This window comes from Melanaphis sacchari, unplaced genomic scaffold, assembly GCF_002803265.2.
Source record: "Melanaphis sacchari strain LSU unplaced genomic scaffold, SCAv2.0 Contig36_pilon_pilon, whole genome shotgun sequence".
Taxonomy (NCBI): domain Eukaryota; kingdom Metazoa; phylum Arthropoda; class Insecta; order Hemiptera; family Aphididae; genus Melanaphis; species Melanaphis sacchari.
The window spans coordinates 1,038,962-1,066,597 of record NW_020271232.1 but is presented as its reverse complement, the minus strand read 5'-3'; the positions used below and the strand labels follow the sequence as shown (position 1 = coordinate 1,066,597).

Sequence of the window (27,636 nt, the reverse complement as noted above, 5' to 3'; positions counted from 1 at the left end):
AATTTTCTTTTCTGGAGATTTTGGATCAAAATAAATAATTAATCACCGATCACCGCTTTGTAGAAATTTGAAAACTATTAAAACATACTAAATGCATTGAAAATCAAATTCCACGTGTAATAATTAACGAGTGAATTTTGATAACAAAATTCACGGGTTTGCGTGAATTTAACTACACGTAAAATAGAGAAGACCTCTCTAATCAAAAACGTTAAGGACACATCGCATGCAAGTGCACAGCATTAATTCGGAAACGCAGCTATGTCAAGCTAGTATATTAAATTAATTTTCTTTAGATTTCCATAGCGCTAAACAAGTTAATGAAGTGAAATCAACAGACATTGTCTTAACACTACACGGAATTTATAATAATGATAAAAACTAAATAAATAGCCAATATCTGGTAATAATTCTTTTATAACAACTATTATCGATATTAAATTCCGCATAAAAGCTTACACAAGTCACAAACGTATAATATTTTATCACCGAGTTTACACGTCTACCGCAGTGATCGTCAAATGGTAGTTTTATTTTAAACGAAATACACTCCGCGGAAGTTAATTGCGCCACGATTATTTCGCTCACATTAATTCGGTGCAACCCACGCTATTCGTTATATTTAATCGAAAATCGTGTGCATTTATAAGTAAGTAAGTTGAAGTGTTTTAATAATTGTATAAACACTTCAAAACGATCATACTCACAACACGACAAACGGAGCACTTTGCGTATGCATCATTGACCAGCATAAATGTTTGACAATTTATATTGTTTGTATTATACATTTCTACATCGATACAGCCACCGTTTATACCTTATTACGATGTTAGCACCAATTAGTGAGAAAATGCATACAGAACCTTGTTGTTTAGTTTTCTGCGAGAACAGTTAGGATTGTTTTATAAAAACAAAAAATCACGTATTTTTGTTAACAATAATAATAAATATATATCGTTGATGCTTTACTTTAATCATAATACTTGTAGGTGGGTACTATGATCACTTCACTGAAAAAAAAAAATGAAAAAGAATCTTTACATTCTTATCCAACAATTTATCTATAAATATATAAAATCACATAATATTAATTTATTTATCATAATATATTGGTCGACATAATCGGCAATTTTCGTAATTCTACAAGTTTTATTTTAGGTTACGAAAATTTTTCGATTTTGTTGATGTCTCCGACGTTTTAATTTAGTCCACATTTAGAATTCCAATGTGACTATCCCCCGGGAACACGTTCGGTCGAAATTACATTCGAAACGACAACCAATTCGTTCCGGTTCCTGAATATAGTGTACCTTGGCATACACCAGGTTTTTTCGAATTCGTCGAAATTAAATCGGTAGGATAACTCGTCTTGCTTTTTTTTCATTTTCCAGGTCGCATCTAAATATACCATGTACTGCTATAGAAACCATAAATCTATATATTATATTATTATGTCTATATTAGAGACCTACAAGAAATTATGAACAATCATGGCTATATTACGTTTGTAATAATATGAAATTATCAATTTAATGAAAAAAAAAAAAACTTATGACTTTTTTTAATTTAATATTTAAATTATTTTAAACTAAAATACTAAATGTTTGTAATTATTATTATTTTATAATTTATTCTACTATTTTATAAATTTGGTTAAATATTTTAATTAATTGATATTTATTTGATTAAATATGATTTTCCTGATATCATTTATGTATGAAATTATCGAAATTAACTACCTATATAAAGGGGACGCCAAATCCGCACGTGTTGTCTTCATATTACATACATTCGACATAACAAATTTGCATTCAATAAGACACATTATGTGTTGTTAATCTTAATATTAGAGAGAATTTACTTATCGTCAAAATTAAAGGTTTGAGTATTTTGAGCGTTGATTTTTTTTTTTTTTTTGCTATTTTAATTTTTAGCAATATATGATTAGGTATGTAAAATATTACAAACTAAAAATGCTCATATTTAACTTAAAAATTAAAAAATCAACACTAAAACACTTATAATAATGATCTAACCATTAATTGTTATAATGTACAAATTCTCTCTATTATGAAACCTAACAATACATAATGTATTCTACTGAACGCAAATTTGCTGTTGTATACAATATGTAAGACGGAAACAACACATGCGAGTGTGGTGTTCTCTTAATGTTATGCTAAGGCATGATACAAAATTGATGGAGGATATTAATTTGCGGGTTACTGAGTTTGGGAAAGTCAGCTATATGTATTGAAATTTTCGTTCAAGTATTCCAAAAGGGAAACAAATTATGTGTTCATAAGTATTTTATGTAGATGTACTGAACAATAAACAGAACTATTTATTTCGTAGATACAACTAAAATAACTTAAATAATTTTTTGTTTTTTTTTTTAAAAAGTTTGTTTTCCATCACGGTGCATTTTAAAAACCTAATTCATCAAAAACCGCTGAGTTTTTAACAAATACAAAAGCAGTTGTTAAATTATACATAGTGTCGACAAAGAACAAAAATCCGTTTAATAAGATATTTGAATTATAAAATTAAGTTTATAATATATAATAAAATGTTTTTATTTACTTACTTTCTTAATTAGTGAATTTATCTAATTTATCTCTAAAGTATCAACTTTTAATGTAGTACTTGGATTAAACCCGTTTTTTTACAGGCAAACAATAGATAATATATTTTTAAATTAATTATTATTAATTTCGATTTTTTACTGATTAGTCAATAGATCTTAAAAATAATGTAAAAGTTAAGTCATCGCGAATGGAACGATAAAACTTGTAAGCTTTTAAAATGTAAACAACTTCTAGTATACTTGATTGAAAAAGTTAATTTATTAAATAATTACCATAAATTTGTATTTATTATTAATAAATAATATAGTCCCTATCACATGACCTGTATAATTTATTAGATGCATGCACATTGCACATGTACACTCAATGATTAAATTTATTAACTAAAAACACATAATATACTAAGATCAAATCAAAATCCATTTTAAAAATAAAAACAAATACATTAGTTATAACAATAAACATTTATACTTCAGAAAAGTTTAGTATGTTGTAAAGAAATATATAATTATCATACCCACAGTATAAAATTTACTGAAAATCTAAGATTTAACTCGGCTGATAGTGATATTAAAAGTATTATGAACAATTATTATTTGAACTGAAAGAGGATTTCACATTAAAAAATTTTGCTAATGGAGGTATTAATCCATGCTATCATACAATTCGTAATTGGCATGATACATATTTGGAAGAGTTTAAGCTTAGGTCTTACGATTGGTGATGGGTAAATGAGGTAAATATCAAAATATTGTAATGAAAAATAGTATACATATATGATACAAACAAAAAATATTAATATACATATAGTATTACTGCAGTTATATTATTTTAATTTTGCTTGCTATAGAAATCAAGAAAAAAACAAAAAATAAATAATAAAAATGGTATTACGCAGCTTTATCAAAAAAAATCTATCAGCTATAATATTTTTATTATAACACCGATTTATAAGAAGATCCCATAAAATTAAAAAAGCAAAATAAATAATAATTGTTAGCAGCACAAGTACATGTGATCCATTGAATCGTTCAAAAGCATTTGTTATGTGCTCAAGTTCTACTACAAAGGCAGTGCCTTTAACAATAATTTTAACAAAAGGTCAAACCTATGAATTATATTGTGAAAGATTTAAATTAATAAATTAACTATTTTTGAAAGTTTTTGTTTTCTGTCATATCTAAATCATTTCTCAATTCTTAATAATCAAAATGCAGCTGAAATTAATGCCACAAATAGTCCTTAACCATAAAGTAATACATTACTTTATACATTCTATGAAACGTAAACCATTAACGTAAATATTAAAAAATATTTTACATGCAGAAAATATTATTGATGCAGAAAATGCATATAGAAAAGAAAATGATAATGATGAGTTTATTTCTTCAATGGACAAAACATTTGTATAATTATAGAACATAAAAATGAAAATGATTTATATAATATTTTAAACAGTTTTTCTAGATATCATCAACAGATATTGTGAAGTATCTATTAGACCTTTTAAAGATCACGTTTTAGGCAAAGTAAAAGCTTACAATATTTTAGTATTAATATATTTAACACGTACAGCTTTAAAAAATTATTGTAAAAAAGATTAAGAAAATTTCCAATAGAACTTCCTCCTAAGATTAATGCTACAAAAAAATGATTTAACAAGAAAATTTTAATGAATTTTTAATGCCAAGTGAACAAGGAAAAACTTAATTAAATTATGTTGATATTAAATGTGGACTTTGTTCATGTTCTATTGCAGTGGCTGAAAAATTTTGTAAGTATCAGTATGTTATTTTTCAATTTTTATTATTAAATCTGATAATTTTCCTCCTATAAGCCCTACAGCCCGTTTTAATATAGGTAGTTGAAATTGCTTTTGGAAAACAAATCTTGGATAAATCATCTTATTTTCCGTTTAAATTAGAAAATCCGATAACAGAGCAAATAAATGACACAACAACTAATAAAACGTGCAATAATTATGGAAATGATAAAAATTTAATTTAAAAGAATCCATTTCAAGTTTTAGTCAAAATTAAAAATCAAATGATAACAATAAATTTGAAAATGTATTAAGCATAATATTAAACTTCTGTAATACTTATTATGATTCAACGTCAACTGAAATAATTTTTTATTAAACTAGAGCGAAAGCTCAAAAAAATAAAAAGCAAAGAACAACGGGGAAACTTTTTACATTGAGCTGGGAATTGTATACCATTGAGAAATAGGTAGAGATGGTGCAACTATTAAAATTCAACCTACCGCAATAAGTAGCTCGAAGAATTGTAAGTATAACTAGAAAAGTAGCAAATGCTTATTAACGGTTAGACATCCATTAGAATAAAATGCTTCTAAAAACGAAAAATAAATTTTAACTTTAACATTAATTCTAATCAACCTAATGCATTGTAAATATTTGTAATTTTTAAATTTAAATTTTATAAGCTGGCTATATGTATACTTTTACACATTATTTGAATTTTAAGAACTTGCAATTTATTATTATTATTATTTTATTAACTATATTAAAAATACTGGCTAATTACAAAATGATTATGATTAAAACTTAAACTATGAATTACTGTTAAATTATTATACTAATTAGTAATTAGTAATTATTAATTACTATGTTATTTTCTTCCAGTACTTGTGACAATCATCAGTTTAGTCTTTTTTATATAATTTTTTTAGTAGAAAAACTTTATAATTAAAAATATCAAGTCTAAAATAATTTAACATTGAATAAAAAAAAGTAAATCAGTAAATATTGATAATTTTATGACATTATTACAAACGTAATACTCACTAATATAGCCAATGAGAGTTTGCGATTTCTTATGTGTCTCTAACGATAAATGATATACTTCTATGCTTCCAAAAACGTTCTTTGTCACCCATGTGTAATGAGGATACACGCATATCATATTTCTTCTAATTATACTGTTCGTTTATTTTTCCAACCTCCGATGAATTGGCTAGTGATTTTTGTTTGCTTAAGTACGGATGACTTTTCTCGCTAAATTCCCGCAATGATTGCCACGTGTAAGAAAATAAAATATAATCACAAGTAAAATAGCAAATGACATAATGATCTGAACTATATAAAAGTTTACGGAGTGCGGACCAAAAATTTCAAACCCATTACATAATTTACTCATAAAATACTATTTTATTCGCTTAATTCGTTAAACTGTGTACGCGCGTTTGATGTTACAATAATTATAATAATCTCTGATAAATTTAATGTCTACGTTTAAATTAATTAGCCTGAATACTATATCACTTATTCTGATATTATATTTTTTTAACATGATAATTTTTTTAAGAAAATTAACAAAAGATTTTGGTGGTTTATTTATTAAGATAGTACACAATACTATATCCTCGATTTAAAATAAGTATAATTATCTTTGTTGTTGATAACTATGAAAATTTCAGATTACAAACAATATGATATTACATACAACTTTATTTAATTTTTTCTAAATAGGAACAGGACTACAGATGTTTCCAAAATGTGTTTTTAATTATTAACCATCAATTATAAAAGTTGTATTACCTACAGTAAAAATATTATTTTTCATTAGTTACCTTTTAGTGTTAGAAAAAATAAGTAAAAAATTACAAAAAAAATAAAAATACTTGATGTTTGAAATTGAAATGTTCACAGTCTATTTAATATAAGTATTATCTTATAAAAAAATTAAATAATTTTCAGAAAAATTTACCATTTATCGGTCAGGAAATTAATTAAAGTATTTTGTATAAAAACAATTTGATGCAATTTAACGAATCGTTAAAATTACTGTCACGTGTCACGAGTTCTCAATTTGAGAAATAGTTATTTGTTGATAAATATTTAAAGATCCGTTTAACATAAAAAAAAATCTCAAAAATGAATAAGTTTACTAGGTATATTAATCACAATCTTTATTTAATCAGAATATTTGAGTAGGGTACCTATCAAACCTGTCCTATGAAAATAAATAAGTATACGTGTGATGTTTGCCATAGGTTATCTGTTTATGTCCTCATTCTTCTATAATAGGTACATTTCATCTTTTAGTAATTTAGTGATTACTTACAAATTTTCAAATACGTAACGTATCGAAATAGCTATAACTGTTATACGATTACATGAATAAATTCATGCATTTTAAAATCTAAATACATTTACATTTCAGGGTAAAATAAAAATTAATACTTGACCACGTTAGTACTTATATTACACTGCAGTAGACTCAATATTGCTAAAAAAAAAAAAATTATACTCAGACTATTGACGTTAGATAAACTGAGCATCTTTATCATAAATATAATATTCTAGTAATTGCGAAGCTGTAAATATAGGTATAATTAATTAAAAATTCTTATATTCGTGAATCGTGAAAACAATGAATTAAACTGAGTCACTGAACATGTTCATATAGGCCATTATAAATTTCAATAAACAACAACAACAACAACAAAATAATTAATTTATAATTTACAATTAAGAACAAGGCTTTTTGATTTACGGTCCAACAAATTATCCATATTATTTTAAGTATTTTATTTTTATTTTAATTCATCATCATCATGTACGTATAATATCGTCGTCATGTACATGACTTCTATACGTCGTTCCTTGTAGAACAATATTAGATATGAAAGCAGTTGATTTATGATCTGAAAGAAAACGTATTAAATTATTTACTGAAAAATTATTTTAATTGATGTTTAATAGTTTTACTAAAATTTTCTCAATAAAATCCTATATTTTAAGCTCTAATCTATTTGCAAATCGTCGTTAAAATATATGCATATAATATAATATACTTTATTATTATAACAACTATTATCTATCTAGCGAAAAACCTAAAACTAAACAATTGAAATGACATACAATGTTACCTCGCTTGAAACAATGCCCGCAAATCCTCTGTTGCTTACCTCGAGGGATGACAATGGTCTGAAGACAAGGATGACAGCTAGTATGAAAATCTCAAGAGGAATTTGTCAAAAAATGTATCCACGGGCAAGTTACAACAGAAGAGTATATAGGTACTTACAATAAACAATGATGTGTCAATAACTTAAAACGAGACTTGTCAACATTAGTATTGTCGTGATTTAATAATATCATTGTTCTAATTATATTTTGAATTTCAATGATAACAATCAACTTATGCAAAACGTTTATTACAAAAGATTGATTTACTTACAAAAGTGTCACTTGTGAACATAATAATTAAATAATTAAAACATAATAGTTTTAATTAAATTGTGTGTTATGAGTAAGCAAATGATCAGATAAAAAATGTAACCATAATATTTTTATGCTGCGTAATAATAATATATGTTATAGATCAGTGATGACCAAGTGCGGCCCGCAATCACTTATTAACCATCTTGCCAAATTAATTAAAATTAAAAAAATATATATATTCTAAAAATCTAACGTTTATTAAATTTATTATAATTAAATACTTCCTATTTCTTATCGTCAATTATGTTATTAATCAGACATGACCTTTTGTCATACCTACATTGAAATGTACCTAAAATAAAATATAATATTCAATAATTCAAAGAAAAAGTTTAAATTGTTTTAAATGTTTTTATAGCTCTTGGTAAAAAAAGGTTGGTCACTACTGTAATAAATAATCTAAAATTAAAATACTTTTAAAATTAAAATATTATGTGAAATATATGCAATTTAAAAATTTATAGATGCATTACTTTACTAGTTTTACTCGTTTACACAAATAATTAAATAATCATCTAAATAAAGTGATAAATTATAATATACATATGATAAACACTTTACCGAAACAAAATAATAGATGAATTAGATGATTGTATGTTAACATATTAAATACCTAAATAAAATTGAATTTATTTTTGATTATCCGCAATATTATTTACATATAATAAATGTATATTATACGCAGTATATTTTCGCGTTATTTTAATAACTATATATACTCAAACACTAACTTAGTAATAAATGTAAATATAAAAACTAGAACGGTTAAAATATGCTACTGTACAAACTTTGTATCTTGATGTTGGCGTTGTTGTAATATTTTCTTCTAAAAAGGGTTGAATATGCGTGGCGTAAGAATTTTAATTATAAGTTAAACTTCGTGAAATTATAATATTATTTTAGACTGATGGTTATTTCAAAGACAACAGAGCTAGTACAACGTTGTTACATCTGGTTAATGATGAACGGAGTTCAAAACAAAAACTCCATTACCGACAAAATATTTTGTATTTTATTAATTGATGTAACCGCTGCTTTTTTACAAGAAATGCCTTTTTTTATAACATATTTTTCTGTTTCAAAAAAGAAAATTATTATTTACATTTTTGCAGTGTAAAAACAATATGAACTTTGATTTTCACGTAAAAAAAAAAATCTATCTTTTTGTCTACGTCCAAAATCCTTAGTGTTCAGTTTCAATTTCCATCTCTATCAGATAACTGTCCATTTTGTTTTCACGCAGCACAAAATATTTTACTAGTTTGTTACCTACCATACATTCGTATAGCTAACCATTAACATTTTGATATAAAATATATATACCTACTATAAGTAGCATAGGGACAAAATATTATTTTATTTATGACGTCTCATCTTTATAACTGAACAACCACAGAATATAAATATCATAGAATGATCAAAAGAAATGGATGTAAAACGGTAAATCTAAGTATGTCATCGTATCAGAAGCGGATCCAAGGGAGGGTGTCGAAAGGGATGCCCCTCAAAATTAAATAAAAAATATATTATTGAGTAAAACTTTTTTTCATCTGATGACCTTTATTTTTTTGCTTTCTATGTACCCCCTGAAAAGTTCTGAATTCACCCATGCATCTTACCTCACTAGCTAACAGTGTTAACTGATTTGAATTTTAGACAGCGCTTTAGTAGAAAACAAGACCACCACTTCTCAATTTCCAAAAACATTTATGTTCCAAAGACAAAAGCAGCAGTGCCAAAATCATGATCACAGCTACAAGGGATATTCAAAGTACAAATCTATTCCTATGCGTCAAAAAATAAAATTACCATCTAATCCTACAAATTACTCATAAAAAACAAACAGTCTTGATGTAATGGTGTCCATTTACAACTATATTCCTCTCCAGTTCAAACGATCTTTTTCCTTCGTTACTTTCGACTCCATCATCATTAAAATACCTAAGACAGTAAGACCTAACAATAATAATAACAATTCTATAAAACATGATACATCGTTATTACAATTTATTTCTGAACTAACTTCATTAAAAAACCTCCATTCCCCCATTACCACTATATTTCATCATCAATATTAACCATAGTGTATTATATTTATATATTTCAGACTTCAATATTATGATTCAGTAGGTACCTACTACAATATCAATTATTATTATCATTTATGAGTTTTGTCACAAGACTGAATTTTAATTTTTTCTTTTAATATTAAAATTTATTTATTTAAATCTGTAAGACTTGAGGTTAGTGTTAAATGGAAGAAATTTGGAAATATACGTAGATACAGATTTTTCTCAAATAAACGGTTTACATATTATAATAGATTATTGCATTTAAAAAGTTCTTTCGCCGAATAATGCCATCGTTTTATTTGAATAAAAGTTTTATAATTTATTTCGATGCGATATAGGTAGGTAATCTTTTTTCAGTGTCGCCTTCCACCAATTTCATTTTTTTTTTTTTTTTTAATAAAAACAGAAAATATAATAATTTTTAAATTTTATCAGAAACGACATCAACTCTTAAAAGTAAAAGGTATCAAATGAATAGGTATGTAAATACATTATTTTTAAACATTTATAAACTCATTTTAGCAAAATTGATAAGTCTAATTATATTTTTCATGTCAAGATGACTAGAATATAATATTTTACGACACTAATACGATTTTCGATAAAACATTTTTCGTTACAATGTATTTTACTTATATTACTTAAGCGCATAATGCGTTTAATAAATTTAAAATGTCATATACTATTATATCATTATCATGTAAACATATTAAATCATCATGTAATATCATACTGTTAGGTCAAGTTTTTCAAATACAAGAGTACCTAAATTAACGAAAAAATAAATAAGTAACAATAATACATCTGAAAGAAGTGACAGAGGTCTCGAATGGTGATTGGTGAGCGGTGACAGCACTTTTGCTCCGAGTATTATGTTATTTCTTACTTTCGTAATCTTGCTTGACTAATTTTTTAGTCATTGTCTGTACTAAATAAACAAACTCAAAGAACTAGACGAGGAAGTTTTTTATAAATGCGTAAATTCCACGCTATGTCAATTATTATTGTCATTACCATTATTTGTTTGCTAAAATAAACTTTCTTTTTGCGAAAATGTAAACTTTGAACCGCAAACTCGTTTTAGTATTAGCAACGCAAATTGAACACTCTTTCTTCATTTGATTAGGGTTTCTTTTCTATTCGATCCGTCTAAATTTACTTATACAGTTGTATATAATATATTATATAATACTTTGAGTAAAAATAAACAAATGACAATGGCAAAAGGAAAAACGCTGTCTTATTTGCACAAAGGATTTAGAATCTACAACACAAGTTCTTCGTATCACATAAAACGTTATTTTCATAGATGAGTTGTTGGCATTGATAGTTTATATTGCACAATTTATTAGAAAAACATCTCTGCGACTTTGCTGATTGTTTGATTTGATAGACAGTTATTTATTTTATATTTTAATAACATACCTACGTTAGCTTATAAAATTGTTATAATAAAATACCATCAATAAATACCAAAATGCACACACCGATACTAGTTATACTTAATTAACGGATTAGTATGTAATAACTTGAAAAAGGTAAAGACAAGAAAATTTAAAAACATAAATATTTAATAATTATAATTTATGAGAAACAAGAATACATACTTTAAGATGGCTTTATTAACACACTCGAATTGAGTAACAAGACGGTTAACGTACAAGTTAAAAGTAAAAACTTAAAACATTATAATGATATTAATATCAAAAAATATATATTGTTTTATTTCGACTAGAAATGATGTAAAAAAAAAATGTTTTGAAAACGTTAATAAATTTTTAAATAATGAGTGTTGTTCGATAAAGGATCAGTATTTCCTAATCAATATAGAAAAGTCCTCGTAAAGCCCGATATTTTTATAACTATTAGGACATACAAACCATTAAAAACTAGTTTTATGATGTTTATGCAAAATATTTAATGACTCAATGTTGTGGTAATAATAAATACTTTTATGAAAAGCAATTATAATATTTTGATCCAATTTGAAAACCACTGAGAACTACTAAAAAAAGTAAGTAGTTTAATGATTCAACTAGGGACGCAATTCGAGAAACTAGTACGCAATTCGTGTGCACTGGGTCCCATACTCCAAAGTATTATATGCGATTATCAATTATATTCGTGCGAGACAATAAAAAACTATTACCCTTTTTTAAATTTTCTTTCACATTGCCTCTCTAATACATCATATTTTCTATTATCGTCATTATCAATAATCTAAATAATACAACTATAGATACACAGAATGATTTACCAGACATGCTCACCTCTATTTTTTTATTTAATTTAATGAATTTATTAAAATTCTATTCATTTTGAAATTTTTAGATATACTTCATCTATATTTTCAAATTCTTGAAATATTGTGAAGATAGTACTTAAAGAGTGTCCTGTTTTTTTTTTTTTTTTTAATATCTATGTACTTATCTAATTCAAAATTGATTTCCAAAATATTTGTATTAAATTAAGATTAATACATTTAGTATTTTTTATATTTTGACTGTTTTTATAAACCACAAATGGTAATAGAATAATATTTATTAATACAACGTTAAAATCCTTAGAAAAGGAAGGTATTCATTTGAAAAAATCGAATAAGTTTGTATCGTCACATGACGCTCTTTGAATACGTAGTATAAAACATATTAAACAACTGAAAATACGAGTATATAGTCTTTAAATGTATCTAAAATATCCAATAAATCAGAGTTTTAATAAATGTACTATAATAAATTTAAGAAATTGGATTCAGCATATTTGATAAACCATTGACACTCATATACAATAAAGTAAAAAAAAAAAACTTTAAACGTTTAACTAACTGTTGCTATAAGTGGAAATTAGACGATGTGTGAAAATGAAAAAAATATATATCCGACTTAAGTACCAGTTTTTATCGTTGGCGGACAAACAAAATGGAAGTAAATTAAGTACCTACAGTATGCCAGTATACGCATTACGACCTACAGTGTCATCGTTTTCACATTTCACACATCTCGTTTCCCCGCCGTCGCGTTTAAACTATACCACTATTCAATTTCTATACTTGAGACTTGAGAGATATCAGCGCACCATAAATTGGACAAAGTTAGCTACGCTTATGATAAGTATATATTGTACAAAGTAGGTATCAAGGTATATACAGACGTCTCTATCGTTCATATTCACTTCTTTTCAGTAATATTATAACGCCTTTTTCCGTCGGCATGGAATGATACGGTGCTCGAATAACTCAACTCGGATAAAGGTCGTCGTAGTGTGGATTATGAGGGGCAAGTCTAGTCACACGATTTTTCCCATTATCCGCGCCAAAACCCCGTCGGTAAGATGCGCATTTTTTTCCTAGATATAACACTAAGAATACAAAATCCTTTCACACCACCACCACCACCATTCCCCGTCAACAAAACCACGTATTATTAACAAATAGGGTGTGATTTCGAATAAATCCCACCGCACACGTGCGTGTACCGTGTGTGCGTTGGTTGTCAACCGATTTCTGGATAAAGAAAAAAATATGTATGTACCTACTATACACGAATAATTTTTTTTCTTATATATAAATATCAATTTTTGCCGAACCGAGTTTAAGCGTCTAAGCAAACACGTATGAGGGTCTCTGCGTGTGCGTAATATACATATATATACATTATACGCACATTTTTCTGAGCTTCACATCCGCAAGACCGCGGTCTGATAACGGATGTACAGAACACGCATTCCCCCATACCGCCACCAACGCATCCCAAGAAGTCCGACTGCGAAAAAAATTAATATTATGCAGCCGTATATGTAGTAGGTACGTACGGCGGACAGATGAGGAGGCGGTGATGGCGTTTTCGTTGCTCGATCGTTGCACGATTCGTACGCGAAATTATTACGGTACGAGTAAAAAAAAAAAGAAGAAAAACACGAAGGATAAGCCGATGATACGAGTGAAGTAACTGTACGCTGCGTGATGTTGACCGGAAAATGAGTAAAATAATATACACATATATTCCCATATTTGTCGACGGAATAAGAAACGATGATACGAGCCGTGGGTACATTATACAACTGAAAGGTATACTTACGTACGGTAGTACTTATATCGCACAAACAAAATATACTCGTATTTGTATTTACGGAATTTCAGTTCACCGAATAATAAATCGTGGTGCACGCATCAGCTAAACTACATGAAAAATTGGAAAGTAAGCACGTCGTTTTATGACAAATGACAATACGATATTTTCAATTTTGATGTGTGCGCGCGTCGTCCGCAGTTGGTCAAGATGTATTAAACGTTAAAAATGAACAACGCCACGAGCCTCACCATGTTATAAGTATACCGCAGAATATTAATTTAAATTGTCTGTGGTTAATGGTTATACCCCATCGTAACAGTTTCGATAAGCTGCAAGTAAAACAAATAATGTATAGGTAATACTGGTAAATACAGGTAATAAGTATACCTTGTATTTTCGTGTTTCTAATATTTCGTTTGAACGAAGAAAAAAATTTCTTGAAATGCAAAATTAACACGATATTGAGTATAGAACGACGACATTATTGATTAACTTTGACGTACAAGAGTACAAGACATACGTAAGTATGTACTGCAGTAAGATATAATATCTAATTATTGAAAGAACGACAGCGCACTATTTCTTTTCTCTCCACGTCCCACACGCTGCATAGGAAATTTGCTTATTAGCAGAACCAAAAAGCGACCGTGTTGTTAGCGTCATAGTAGTCAAACGGATTGACCTATTAAGAGACAATTTAAAGTTGGGAACACCATCTGTTTTTGTAGTGTTGGCTTTTTTTATACAATATTTCAATTTTAAAGGAGAATAAATAAGATATTATCATATGATATAAATTTTAAAATATTTTAATTCTTATCGTGTTATGTATAAATATTTGAAATTTTAAACTTTTGCAAAATTTGTTTCAAATTATGTAATTTAATATTTTTATCTTGAATACAAATACAAAATTACTACAATTTTTTTTTTTTTTTAAGTAACACGATATCCTGATGTTGATACTTTATTACTACTTCTATGGAGTACATCTGTCTAAAAATCTTGGATACAGACAAACTTCACGGATGTGGTATCTATTCAATAACCAACACATGAATCTTTCTAATCCTAAACCATATCCACCATGAGGGCATGATCCAAATTTCCTCTAAATTAAAAATAATGTTTTAGTTAAACTTCAATATTACAATATTCTACAATGTTAAAATCAGAAAAATATTTTTGTTATTCTAAGTTTTAATCATGTCATTATTAGTATAATATTTACAAACCTGATCAGTATACCAGTAATATGGTTTTGGGTCGATTCCGACCTTCTTATAACCTGCCAATAACTCTTCCTGATCCCAAATACGCATTGAACCACCAACAATTTCACCAACACCCGGTAATAATACATCCACCTGAAAAATATTAAATATTTTAGTTAATAATCATATTTATTATACCTAATTATACTAACAGATTCAGTAAGAGTATTATCTTCTGGACATCGAGACATATAGAACGATTTGATTTCAGCAGGAAATCTGCACAACATAATTGGCTGATTAATTAAATCCGTCATTTTTCTTTCTGCCATTTCCGGAATGTCCTAAATAAGTATTAAGACTAATAAGTTACAAATTAAAATTATAAAAATTTAAACTAAATAGTACACACAAAATTACCTCTCCAAATTCATAAAATGAATTATCTTCCTTGGTTATGTTGTTTTCTCGCAAAAATGTAATGGCCGCTTTATAATCCATTCTCTTAAACGGTCTATTCGGTACAGCAAATTCCTAAAAAATCATATTTTACAATAAATCCAATTTTAGTTTATTTTATTATTTAATTAAAATGAACCATTAATTATAATAACAATATAATATATTACAGAATCAAGAAGTTATAAATAAAGTTAATTATGAGATTAGTTTAATTTATTAAAGCAATTAGGCATTTTATTTTACATTATGGAAAAAATAATGAATGTATTGGTTTCAAATTAATGTGCTTTCCCTTTTTTATATTTATGCCTCAGTTCATTTTTGAAGCAAACAATCTGCCTCAATTTTCAACTTCGCAGGTCACAAGTAAAAATTTACCAAAATTTATAATCAGAAAAAATAAAAACTACAAAAGAAAAGAATCTATACACTTTTACTCAATATTTGTATTAGAATTTACTTAATATAATCCATACAATATTTACCCATCCAAATATTTTGTATCTATTATCATATGGATACATGAAAATTTTAAATATTTTTATTTTTTTTTATATTTCTTAGTATATCAGTTAGCTGCAATAAGGAGATCAGTTGACATGTACAAAAAAGTTTATTTTCATACAAGACAGAGCATATTGTTTAGTATGTGTTTCAATATAAATATAATAATTCAAGGTCTAAAAACTTACTGGATTTAATTGTTTTACAATATCTGCATGTGGCGACTCTAAAACACGTCTCACTACATCACAAATCATATCCTCGATTCGATCTAATAAATCATCAAAGGTAATAAATGCAAATTCAGCTTCTACATGAGTATATCTAAAATAAAAGTTATAATAATTCTGTTAAATAGCAAAATGAAGAGCTCAAATTTGATAAACATCTTACTCAGATAAATGTCTTCTTGTACGACTCTGTTCAGCACGATAACTTTGTGCCATACAAAATACATCACCGAGAGCTGGTAAACAAGTTTCTAAATAAAGCTGAGAACTTTGAGTCAAATATGCTTCTTGTCTAAACATTAAATATTTTTAAAGTTTATAATATAATATAATATTATACTATCATAAAAATATTTTTACCCAAAGTAATCCAATTTAAACAATGTAGACCCGCCTTCCACTTGAGTCTGTACTAATGTTGGAGGTACAACTTCAATGCAGCCTCTATCTAGATTATGCATGCGGAATGCTTGAGTAACAACTGATCTCATTAACAAAATTTTGGATGTCTAAAAATACGATATAATAAAATCTTAAAGCATAATATAAAATCAATCATTAATTAAAAGTTTACATTTTCTCCGCGAATGGCAATATGCCTATTGTCTAATAACACATCTGGATGGGCATCTTCATTCAAAATAGAATCAGCACCGCCAGGTGGTGCTAATGTAACTAATTCCCAATAATCAACTTGAAGTTCATGTCCTCCTGGTGCCTATTTAACATAAAAAAAGATTTAACATTTTAAACCTGAATACATTTTAGTTTAACTAATTCTTACAGATTTTCCTTCAGGAACTTCTTTCAAAACTCCAAAAAGAAGAACAGATGATTCAGTTGATAACATTAAAGCATTAAAGGTTTGACATAATGTGTCATTAAGAACAGTTTGTATAAATCCTGTGCCATCTCTTAATGTGATAAACATTAAGGATTTTCCTGAAAAAAATTACTAATTACAGCAAGGTATTTATCTAAATGTTTTGATTCAAAACTTGCGATATTATTTAACTTTAAATCTATTATAGTCAAGAAATTAAAAACAATCATTTAACCTTAAGACTATAAAAATCTAAAATACCTTGTCTTCTAAGTCTATGTACCCATCCATACATTTTAACCCTTGAATTTCGATGTTCAGAAGCATTCTTTATTTTGATCAAAGTTGCCGGTGGTAAAGTTGAATCTTCAGATAATGTTATTTTTTTTGCTTCTTCTAAATTTTTATTTCTTTTAAGAGCGTCTTCTTCTTCTTTTTTGGCTTTTTCTACATTTTTATGATGTTCCCTAACCCAAAATTTTTGATTTTTCTTAAGTTGGGTTTTAGGAGCAGGTTCAAATTTCTGAGAAATACATATAATTTAGTCGGTATATTGCTTAAAATCATAATATGCACATGGTTATTAACCAATGCATCAAAATTATTATATGAATAGTGTATTTATTACATACAATGCCTTCAGTTTTAGAATCTACATAAATCACTGGAAATGGTTCTTTTCCAGCATGTTTCATGGCCTGCAATATGGTCTTAAAAGGTTTTGACTCCGTGCCATCTCCAGATGTATCATTACCATGCTTTTCAGACGTGTAAAGTTCACCTAAAATATCCATTAATAAAATTATATGTTATATAAATATATACAGATATATTCAAAACTATAAATTGCTTTTTATAATTTTTTTGAACCTAAAATCGTCAGTATGAATTCAAAACCCCTTTGTAGTACACAATGAGTAGAATTTAATTATAAATAAAAATAAAGAATTATTTAATATTTCTATGGGTACAACAGCATGATATAAAAAACTAAGATATGGTATAGTACCATTATTATCTATTGCAGGGACAGACTGGGTATCGAGGGGTCCTGAGGGTTAATCAACTAGACCTATTACTATCACATTTTAATTAATAAATATTTTTAGTTAATAGTGCACAATTAATTTTCATTCATTTGAAAATAAATGTTGTTTTACTATTACATTTTATACTTAAATATGTACAATTTTTATTAATTGACACTATCAAGAGCCCGGGAGGTGATTGCCCTTTTACCTCCTTGGCCAGTCCGCCCCTGATATGTTGTATATAATGATAGTAATTCAATATTTATATAACCGACAATTGTCTTTTAATTACCAATAGAGAGTTTCTCCACAGCACCGACAGTATCTTCAGACATGATATTGTTATGTTAACCAAATTCTGATGTTCAGTCACGAGTTGCGGTTTCTGCAGTTCTGCTTTAAAATACTAAGTAATTACTATTTACTAAATACTAAAATAGTATAAAGGTAAGCTCCACGTCGCCTCGGATGATCAAGATTCAAAACAATCAAAACTGATGAGTGATCACTGTTCAGTGACGTTTGATCGCTCTTTTATAGACTCGTGTTGTGTGTTACTGTTTCGGTCGAGTTAATGATAATACTGATAATGTTATCTATATGCCATAGTTAGGTAAATCCACGCTACTCAATTTACTATCAGCACAGAATTTGTGTATAGTAATAAACTAATAAATACTAAATAGTAAATAGTGAATACTATAGAGTATAGACATATTAGACATTATAGGATAAGTTCCTTAAGTACATACTACACGACTGCCCAGTTGTAATTACAGCAAAGAAAAATTATTTGCGTTATTTGCAATTTTTAAAAATCTATTTTCATTTTGGTAATTTAACAATGAAATTTGTTGAAATTTATTTAAAATATTAATAGCAATCTTCGTTTAAATTTTATAATTTATTGTTTGTAATTATTTTTTTCTGGAATAATATGCTACAACAGTAATACACAATTTTGAATTATGAGTAAAAAAAACAATCTGTCAATAATTTCGATATCGGTATTTATTTACAGATAATTATTTAAAAAAATTTAATTTTTATAATCAGAGTATTATTGTATATTATCTAAAATGTCAGAAAACTACAAAATACAGGTAAATAATGTCATGCATCCTACTGTGTGAGTGTCATGTTACAATAATAATAATTACTACTTATTGCCAATTCGATTTTTCAGTTGAAGCAAGTAGAACAAGCTATTGAACACACCAAGAATATAGACCAATTAAATGAATTATTGTCATTACGAGATAGTTTGGTTGAGCTTATAGCACTGACTAGTGAAGCTTGTGAACCAGAGCAAACCACTCAAAATCCATTAGATGAAGAATATGCTCTATTTAAGGTAATATCTATTCAATTAATTTTAATATTTAAGTTAATCAGCAAAAATGATTTAGTCAGAAATTGAAACCATTGATGAAACACAAAATAAGAACTATGATGAAGATGATACGTCATCCTGTGAAATTTTAAATATATCTAAAAATAAAAAAGTATGTCATTTTGAGTTACCTATTATAATATAATTATAATGTCTTTTAACTTATAAGTTTTAAGTAAATATTTTCATTCTTAGAAATCGCAATAACAATAAATAAATAATTTAACTGGAACCAGTAAACATAACTTATCTCATTTTGACTTTTCTTTGAAGGATTTGGTACCTTACAATATAGCTAATTTGTTTTCAGCAATTTAAATTTTATATAGTAATTGTTAAAGTGAATTGACCTATTATCAAACTTAGGCTAAAACAATAATTTATTTATTTACTAGTTTATTAGTTATTAAAAATATATCCTTGTTTTGATTTTTATGGTATATTAATTTTATAAGGATTTACAATTGAATAAATTAAATTTTTATGTTTTACACACTCCTAATATCTTTAAAAATTAAAATATCACAAAAAAAAAAAAAACCATTTTATTATCATACAGATAATATTCTTACCTTTAACTTTAATAATTTAAAATCAATTCACCTTTTTACCAAAGGTTGCTACACAAAATTAAAATTGCTGGTAATAAATTTGCTATGTTGTATATTTTTAAGGCAAACACATGGAAATATGAAATTAATTGATTTTAAATAATTTTACTTACTTTTTGATACTATTTATGTAATTGCATGTATAATAACTATTAAAACAATACATTTAATTAGAAATTAATGGATTTTGTTTTCAGGTAAAAGATTGTCATTCATCCAGTACAATTGAAATAGATTCAGATAGTGATAATACAAACTCTTGTCAAATGATTGATGAAGATCACGAAACTGCTGGAATTGAAGTAAATTTATTTACATTATTTATTAATTCATTGATAACATTTTTGATTTGTTAGAATGAATTGGCTAATTTACAAGGATCTAAGTGTCAAGCTCCATTTGAAACAGATTATGATGTGTCAACATATCATAATGCACTCATTATGTCTGTTAAAGTGAATGATTCAACAGATCAACAATCATTAGATGATATATTGGTAAAATTTTTCAAATAGTAACAATGCATTTTAAAATTTTTAATCTATCAAAATTATATTTTATTAGGTAACTGTATTATATACAAATCCAATATGTAAACAAATGTTACCTTGTCAATTTTTTTTAAGTGGTGAATGCAAATATTCTGATGATAGATGTTATTTTTCACATGGAACTGAAGTTCCTTTATCACGTCTCACAGAATTTAAGTAATGTGATATACAAGTTTATAATTTAATTATGTTTGCTGATATGTATTTATTTTTTTCTTTATGTATAGAGAACCAGATTTTAAAAATTTAAAAGTAGGAAGTCTAGTATTAGCAAAATCATGTGAAGGTGGACTTTGGTCTAGAGCCATTGTATTAGATATCACTCATGGCACATCAAATAATGATGGAAGTTGTATTATTAAATATGAAACTAAAGGACTTGGGGAAATAGAAGTTCCAATGCAAAATATTTTTCCTTTGATTGGGAATGGTATTATCATATTTAAATGAAAGTGGAATAAAATATATTTACTTATGCATTTATAGATGAAGAATTTTACGAATTGTCATCCGATAGTGATGAAGAAAGTAAAATTAAAGAACGTGATTCAGCAATAGTTAATAATGTGCTATTAAGTACAGAAACTATTCAATCACTTGGAAGTTGGGAAAAACACACAAAAGTATATTTTTTAATTACATAATTATAATTATGACAAGAAAATAATTTTCTGTCCTTACTTAGAGCTAAACAAGTTTTTTTTTTACAATTTGTTTAAACAGGTACTTACCTGTTTGCACAGAATACAATTTAAGGTGTAATATACAAATAATTTGTAAACTTTTTTTTTTAGGGTATTGGTTCAAAATTAATGGCTAAAATGGGATATATAATGGGTGCTGGATTGGGTAAAAACGGAGAAGGACGAATTAACCCTGTGGAAGCAATAGTTTTACCAAAAGGAAAATCATTGGGTAAATAGACATAATAATTAATTTTAATAAGCTTTTAAATTATTTTTTTCATTTCTTACAGATCACTGCATGTCTATCAAAAATACTGAACAAATTCAAGAAGCACGTAAAAAACATAAACAACAACTGAGACTTGAAAGATGTATGAAGAAATCTTATGAGAAATCATTAGAAAAGCCTCCTGATGTTTTCACGTTTCTCAACAATAAACTCAGTAATTGGATCAAATACAAGTATGTGACCATTTCATTTTATAATTTATTTGTTTTTTTGTTATAGATATCAAAAACATTAATCAAGATAAAAATGTAATAGATGAGAAAAAATTAAAAAGTTCTACAATACATGACTTAAATGTTAGAAGTTTAAAAATAGAAGAAGATATTAAACGACAACAAATAAGTATTCAAGAGTTAAGTTATTCATTGAACCGAAGTGCATCTGGGTCAGTGCAGTATAATGTGGTCAATCAAAAATTGATCGAAGCTAATAATCAACTCTCACACTTGAAAGCTGAAGAAAAGTCTATACAAAAAGAACATACAAACAGAGAAACTCACAAAAAAATGACTGTGTTTTAGTGAATATTAACTAGGATGTTCAAAATTCTAAAATTGTTGAAAAAAAGTTAAGTTTATATTTTTAGAAGTAACTAAAAAGAAATTTAATATTATAAATTAAGTATTCAAGTTAAGTAGAATATATAAAAACACATGTACGAAATGTATATAGTTGGGAGTGTAATATATGATTATACGTTGAATTTTTTTTTTTTTTTTTTGTTTAATTATGTCCTAATTGCTTTAGATGTATGGATTGTGATGGATTTTGGGAGCCATTTTTACTGTTAGAATTATTTTGGTTTGTTTTCATATGATACTTTGTGCATTTTATAAATAACTACCACATTATCCATAACATACTTAAATTTGGGCATGGTGTGAGTAATTTTTTGACTGCAGACATAGCAACATCTGATAGTGTTGCAGTCAAGAGCCGTTTGGTGTAGCTAACTCTTGGATGGATGGCCATCCAGGTTCTTAGTGACAAAATCATGTCCCATAATCAAAAACACGTGTTTCATAAACTATATCAGTAAAAAACATAAAATCTCATAGCTAATGGCCCAAATTGTTAGAATTTAATTTAAAATATTACTGATAGTATTTAATAGCATTCATAATCAACTATTGTTGATCACAATACTAAGTATTGACTTAAAAATTAAAAAATCAATATAATTATGTGTAACTTGCAAAAAAAATATTACTATATTTAAACTAACAACTATTGAGCTATAACATATCTAAAAATTTTTTAAATTTAATTTTTGATTGAAATTCTTCACATTGTTTCAATTTATTCAAAACATTTCGAACACATTCAGGTCTTGCTGCTTCTAATGTTTTAATACATTCTACAATTACTAAAATATTTTTTTCATTGGGCTCCATAGAATTTTTATCTTCATTGTACAGAGCTTTGATCAATATTAATAGCAACACATTCCAATGTGTACATCGCCTTGGCCACGTTTGTTGTATAAATACTTCAATTGCCTAAAGATAAATTATACAATGTAAATAAATTTAGTGAGAGTAACGTTTGAGTTCAATACACCTACTTTCACTGTAGAAAAAGTAGATTGACTGTTCATAACGTATTCTGTAAATAATGGTATCAAACGCTCCGACCAACGAATGCAAGAAAATCCAGTGGACTCCAAAACAAGCGGAAAAATTGATGCATAACATACAATTGGCTCATGTTTACGTTCCAGTTCCATTCGTGGCAATAAAATGTTCATAACATCATCAAACTTTGTCCACTAAAAATTATATCATTCATACGATTAAAAATAAAACATGATTTCTATAATAACATAAATCATTTACTTCTAAAGAATTTTTGTTACTCAAATGTTTCATTTGCATTTTTGAAATTAGCGATAAAAGGCACTTCATCACATTAGGTATTAGTTGATATTCAAACGAACGCAAACCAGTTTCTAATGACTTTAATAGAACAATATCATAGCCACTCATTGTTAATTCAACAGACGGCTAAAGACAAATAAAGTAAAGTACCTGAATTACATTTTCAAAGTAGTTGCATTATTTCAAAGCACAAAGTAACGGTATAATTTATAATACTAGGCATAATAAATAAACTAAAACTTATACTAACTGTATTATCAATGATATGATGAAAAGCATCTAAAGCGGTAAGTATACTTGAATCTTGGTAATCATCAAACATATTTAATGGTAATGGCATCACCAAGTATAATATAGAATTTAAAAATGGCATCTAGAACATAAAGAGTATGTTGTAAATTTTACTAAAGAAAACCCTTTACCTACATATATTACAAAAGTTCACTATGATAAATTTTCATTCAAAGAATTTCATTTCTAATTGGTTTTGATATTATAGTGAAATTAACTACAGTAAAATTTAAAAGTAAGATTATTATCTAGGATGTCAGCAGCCTTTTAGTGAGAAATGATAATTATGTTTTAAGGAAAGTAATGATTATTTTTAAAATTACACCATTTTATACAACTAAATATATGTCATTTTAAAATTTAAAAGTCTATAGCATGTTCTAGGTAATATTATTACTTCATATTTTAAAATAAAACAATTCACCTTTAAATTAAAATAAATGAAATAAATTTTTCAAGTGCGTTGTAGGATAGAGACAACATAATATGCTGTTGTACCATCCTTTTAAATTATCAAAAATGTATTTACTGTATTAAGTATTGTTTTTTATAACGTTAACTTACTTTTAAGTATTTTAATATCCATATAAAACACTCAACAGCAGCTGGATATTTTTTCCATTTATCATTTTCTAGTTTACATTGCAAACCAAAAAAAATCTTAGAAACGTCTAAATGAGTAATTAATTCATCAATGTTTATGTAATGCATGAGACTACACAATTTTTCAATACACAATTTCATTAATGTATGGCTTTCTTCATCACTCCACAGTAAATCTGATTTGCAATGTTCGCCACATAGATATAAACATGGGTATATTATATCCTGAAGCTTAATTTGAAGGTCTACATCATTATTTAAGAATTTACTTAACAAAATGTTAAGTTTATTTAAAATCGATTTTGCTAAATTTAAATGAGCCAATAATGCTTCATCGCGATCAGCCAAATGATTTTCATCAGCTGATACTTCTGGTGCACACCCACTTTGTATACATTTAATAATCTGCTCAAGATTTAATTCATTATTTATATCAGTGTTTAATGCCATTTTGTAATTTTACCTGAAGTGCAAATTAAAAATAAATAAATAAATCATTGTTTAAAACATTATAAAATATTTAGAAATATAAATTTTATTCAATAATTTTAGGATTACTTAACATAGAAATTTAAATACTAATTTACAATAATATTCAAAATGTATTTATATTTTTTATCAATAGTTAAAGTTGTAACTCAAACTCGCCAATTCCCTGTTCATTAATACTAAATTTATAACAAAGATTTAAATTTTTTCTTGTTACAGTTGCATAAAAATCGGAATCCAATCTTTTGAATTCAATTTTACGATTTACACAATCTAATAAAGAATCACTTTTTTTAGACTGAAAATAACTTTGTCTAGTAAATATAATAGGTACTTTAAAATCTTCCAAACAAATTTTCAATGATGATATCATTTTCTCTACATATGTATCTATATACTTTTCACCACCAGATACTGAATCTTGCCAATAGTTTGCAGAAACACTATCCAAAATAACTAACCCCACTTGAGACTGTTCAGTAAGAAATAGTTTTAATCTTTGAAATGTAACATACAAAGTTGGACTATCAAAACAATTGATCAAAGTTAATTTATTTAGACAGAACTTCAATAATTTATCATCAATATTTTTAATTAAACGCTTAATGATTTTAACTAGCTTGGTGATACTGAATTGTCCATCTAGATCAATGTAGACAACACCTGTATCCAAGCCATTAAAATTTTGAGGAGTTATGCATTTAGCAACACATTCAGTCAAGAATAAAGTTTTTCCTGTTGATGCATTTCCAATTAGTTCTATGGTTTCACTAGTCAACTCATCTGGTAATAAAGGTGATAAATTTTTAATAATCGGTCGTGCTACAAGTCTTTCTAAAAGTTGTAATCCAGATTCGGCTTGAGATTTAAATTCCATAATTACCTTATTCTCAAGAAATTTTTGGACTACTTAGAGCCAAGTTGAGTTTTAAATCGGTCAATGACTTTTCACCATGTTTGAGTAAAATTTTTATAGAATACTGAAAAAAAAACAATTGTTTTATTAAATTAACAAAGTCAATAAATATAAATAATATATTTTAGTAAATAAAATAATTTTTATACCAAAATAAAATAATAATAATTATTTTTTATAAACGTTGTTCATTGATACAAATAAAATTATATACAAAAATTGATTTTAAAAAAAGAACAAATTGTGAAAAATATAAATTGCTTATAATTTTAATTAATGCCAATTATGCAATTTGTAAATGTATACAATGCTCAATTGTAGACTTAAGTATATAAATAAGCCCTTTTATATTAAAAACAACAATGGACATTACTACATCTAGTATGATAAAAATAATAAAATATTATAAATATTGTTTAATTATTGTAATGTCTTGTAAAAATGAAAAGTAATAAAAATATTATATTTACATGTTAGCTCAACTTATGGTAAACAGTTAGCTATCAATTAAATACAGATTTAAAATAATTAAACTAAAAGTTTAATATTTTGTTTTTAAATTTAATTTAAAATAAACTAGAACAAACCTCATCAGTTTCAAATTTATTTTTTTTGAAATCTTCTTTTACCCAATTATAAAATTGCTGTCTATCACTTTCTAATGGTATATTCTTAATTGTTTTTAAAAATTCTCTATATAACCTTAGAGTTTTCTGACGTTGCATAAACTAGAATATAAAAATACATAACAATATAATAGACAAACCTTTAATATACTGTTAAGGACTTAGGTCTTATATTAAGAATAAGTAATTAGATGATAAGTAAATAAGTAAATCGAATAACAAAATCATTAAAACAGTGCTAGGTAGTAATATAATAGAAGTAACATGTTACATAATTTCATTAGAATTATTTCCAAGTAACAAAAATGAAATGGAAGTAACGTTTGATAAGAAATACTTTTTTATTTGAATAGTTAGGTAATTTCAGTATAATTTAATTTGAGTAAGTAACAATTTAAGTAACTTCCTCAACACTGCATTAAAACTACATTTTAAATTATATTTTAGGAACCAAGACTTTTCTCAGTTTTAGGAAATACATAACAAAATTTTCAAATTCATGCATGCAAACAAAGGTGTTTAGTGATAGCACTGATGTGTATTCATTTTTAAATGAGATAGTTATTATTGGATAAGTCTTGTTTGGGACACACGATCACGTAAATAATTTGGTATGTTCAGTATTTACTCACCTGTTTCAAGTTTAGCGCTTTATTGATCATATTTTATAAGAATTTAATAGTATTAAGTTGACCATACATTAAAATATACTTACGTAATATTAATATGTGAATAAACTTTAGACTTAAGTTCAAAAAAGTTGTATTATTTACAAAAAATTGAAAAAAATTGAAAAAAAATGAAATCTGCAACAGTGCAATATTTAATAGGTAACTGTTAACAATAGAAATAAGAACATTATTTTAATTGCTCGTTATAATCATTTTAGTCACTGATAAACTTCCGAGACCGTGTTGATATCATAGAACGGTATAGATAAAGGTAGGTACTGATATTAGACATAGCCTTGCCAATGGCTTGAAAAAAAAATATGCTTTAAAGTACGTTGGGGTAACGTGACGAGAATTGTATAATTTTAAATTTTTTCGAAAAACTCAT

The 27,636-nt window shown here is 26.5% G+C and overlaps 4 protein-coding genes across 5 annotated transcripts; 1 reads left to right on the top strand and 3 right to left on the bottom strand.

Annotated features, from left to right (window-relative positions):
* Nucleotides 1–14,880: 14,880 nt before the first annotated feature.
* Nucleotides 14,881–18,812, bottom strand: LOC112596959 (asparagine--tRNA ligase, cytoplasmic). Its single transcript, XM_025342850.1, has 12 exons — nt 18,538–18,812; nt 17,847–17,995; nt 17,476–17,737; nt 17,176–17,333; nt 16,966–17,109; nt 16,752–16,900; nt 16,555–16,683; nt 16,350–16,485; nt 15,616–15,729; nt 15,408–15,539; nt 15,217–15,348; nt 14,881–15,092 (listed from the first exon to the last, which is right to left on the bottom strand). Exons 1-12 carry the CDS (start codon nt 18,578–18,580, stop codon nt 14,961–14,963), a joined length of 1,680 nt encoding a protein of 559 aa, XP_025198635.1. The 5' UTR covers nt 18,581–18,812; the 3' UTR covers nt 14,881–14,960.
* A 289-nt stretch (nt 18,813–19,101) lies between these two features.
* Nucleotides 19,102–22,478, top strand: LOC112596960 (zinc finger CCCH-type with G patch domain-containing protein). The gene is made up of 11 exons (XM_025342851.1): nt 19,102–19,348; nt 19,432–19,599; nt 19,655–19,750; nt 20,447–20,551; nt 20,606–20,746; nt 20,814–20,956; nt 21,028–21,230; nt 21,287–21,423; nt 21,595–21,715; nt 21,777–21,929; nt 21,995–22,478. The coding sequence occupies exons 1-11, from the start codon at nt 19,325–19,327 to the stop codon at nt 22,294–22,296; spliced, it is 1,593 nt and encodes a 530-aa protein (XP_025198636.1). The 5' UTR covers nt 19,102–19,324; the 3' UTR covers nt 22,297–22,478.
* Nucleotides 22,479–23,010: 532 nt separating this feature from the next.
* LOC112597016 (TELO2-interacting protein 2-like) lies at nt 23,011–27,401 on the bottom strand. Of its 2 annotated transcripts, none has more exons than XM_025342921.1 (7): nt 27,293–27,401; nt 25,919–26,015; nt 24,508–25,009; nt 23,903–24,025; nt 23,611–23,778; nt 23,340–23,543; nt 23,011–23,274 (listed from the first exon to the last, which is right to left on the bottom strand). In XM_025342921.1, the coding sequence occupies exons 3-7, from the start codon at nt 24,994–24,996 to the stop codon at nt 23,011–23,013; spliced, it is 1,248 nt and encodes a 415-aa protein (XP_025198706.1). In that variant the 5' UTR covers nt 24,997–25,009; nt 25,919–26,015; nt 27,293–27,401. The 2 variants fall into 2 exon arrangements, with proteins under 2 accessions (XP_025198706.1, XP_025198705.1); XM_025342920.1 differs by lacking the exon at nt 27,293–27,401 and adding an exon at nt 27,210–27,266.
* Nucleotides 25,172–27,239, bottom strand: LOC112597030 (DNA repair protein XRCC2-like). The gene is made up of 3 exons (XM_025342938.1): nt 27,210–27,239; nt 26,529–26,679; nt 25,172–25,941 (listed from the first exon to the last, which is right to left on the bottom strand). Exons 1-3 carry the CDS (start codon nt 27,237–27,239, stop codon nt 25,172–25,174), a joined length of 951 nt encoding a protein of 316 aa, XP_025198723.1.
* Nucleotides 27,402–27,636: the final 235 nt, after the last annotated feature.

What these genes read in the sequence shown, in the direction of transcription:
- LOC112596959 (XM_025342850.1), bottom strand. Translation starts at nt 18,580, where the DNA reads ATGTCTGAAGATACTGTCGGTGCTGTGGAGAAACTCTCTATTG. An exon ending in ATTCTAAAACTGAAGGCATT is followed by an intron (nt 17,738 to 17,846) that starts GTATGTAATAAA and finishes TGTATTTCTCAG; the next exon opens with AAATTTGAACCTGCTCCTAA. An exon ending in TTTAAATTGGATTACTTTGG is followed by an intron (nt 16,684 to 16,751) that starts GTAAAAATATTT and finishes TTTAATGTTTAG; the next exon opens with ACAAGAAGCATATTTGACTC.
- LOC112596960 (XM_025342851.1), top strand. Translation starts at nt 19,325, where the DNA reads ATGTCAGAAAACTACAAAATACAG. An exon ending in AATCATTAGATGATATATTG is followed by an intron (nt 20,747 to 20,813) that starts GTAAAATTTTTC and finishes ATATTTTATTAG; the next exon opens with GTAACTGTATTATATACAAA. An exon ending in GTTGGGAAAAACACACAAAA is followed by an intron (nt 21,424 to 21,594) that starts GTATATTTTTTA and finishes TTTTTTTTTTAG; the next exon opens with GGTATTGGTTCAAAATTAAT.
- LOC112597016 (XM_025342921.1), bottom strand. Translation starts at nt 24,996, where the DNA reads ATGGCATTAAACACTGATATAAATAATGAATTAAATCTTGAGCAGATT. An exon ending in GGATATTAAAATACTTAAAA is followed by an intron (nt 24,026 to 24,507) that starts GTAAGTTAACGT and finishes TTTATGTTCTAG; the next exon opens with ATGCCATTTTTAAATTCTAT. An exon ending in CTACTTTTTCTACAGTGAAA is followed by an intron (nt 23,275 to 23,339) that starts GTAGGTGTATTG and finishes ATTTATCTTTAG; the next exon opens with GCAATTGAAGTATTTATACA.
- LOC112597030 (XM_025342938.1), bottom strand. Translation starts at nt 27,239, where the DNA reads ATGATCAATAAAGCGCTAAACTTGAAACAG. An exon ending in AAGCGCTAAACTTGAAACAG is followed by an intron (nt 26,680 to 27,209) that starts GTGAGTAAATAC and finishes TTTATATTCTAG; the next exon opens with TTTATGCAACGTCAGAAAAC. An exon ending in AACTGATGAGGTTTGTTCTA is followed by an intron (nt 25,942 to 26,528) that starts GTTTATTTTAAA and finishes GGCTCTAAGTAG; the next exon opens with TCCAAAAATTTCTTGAGAAT.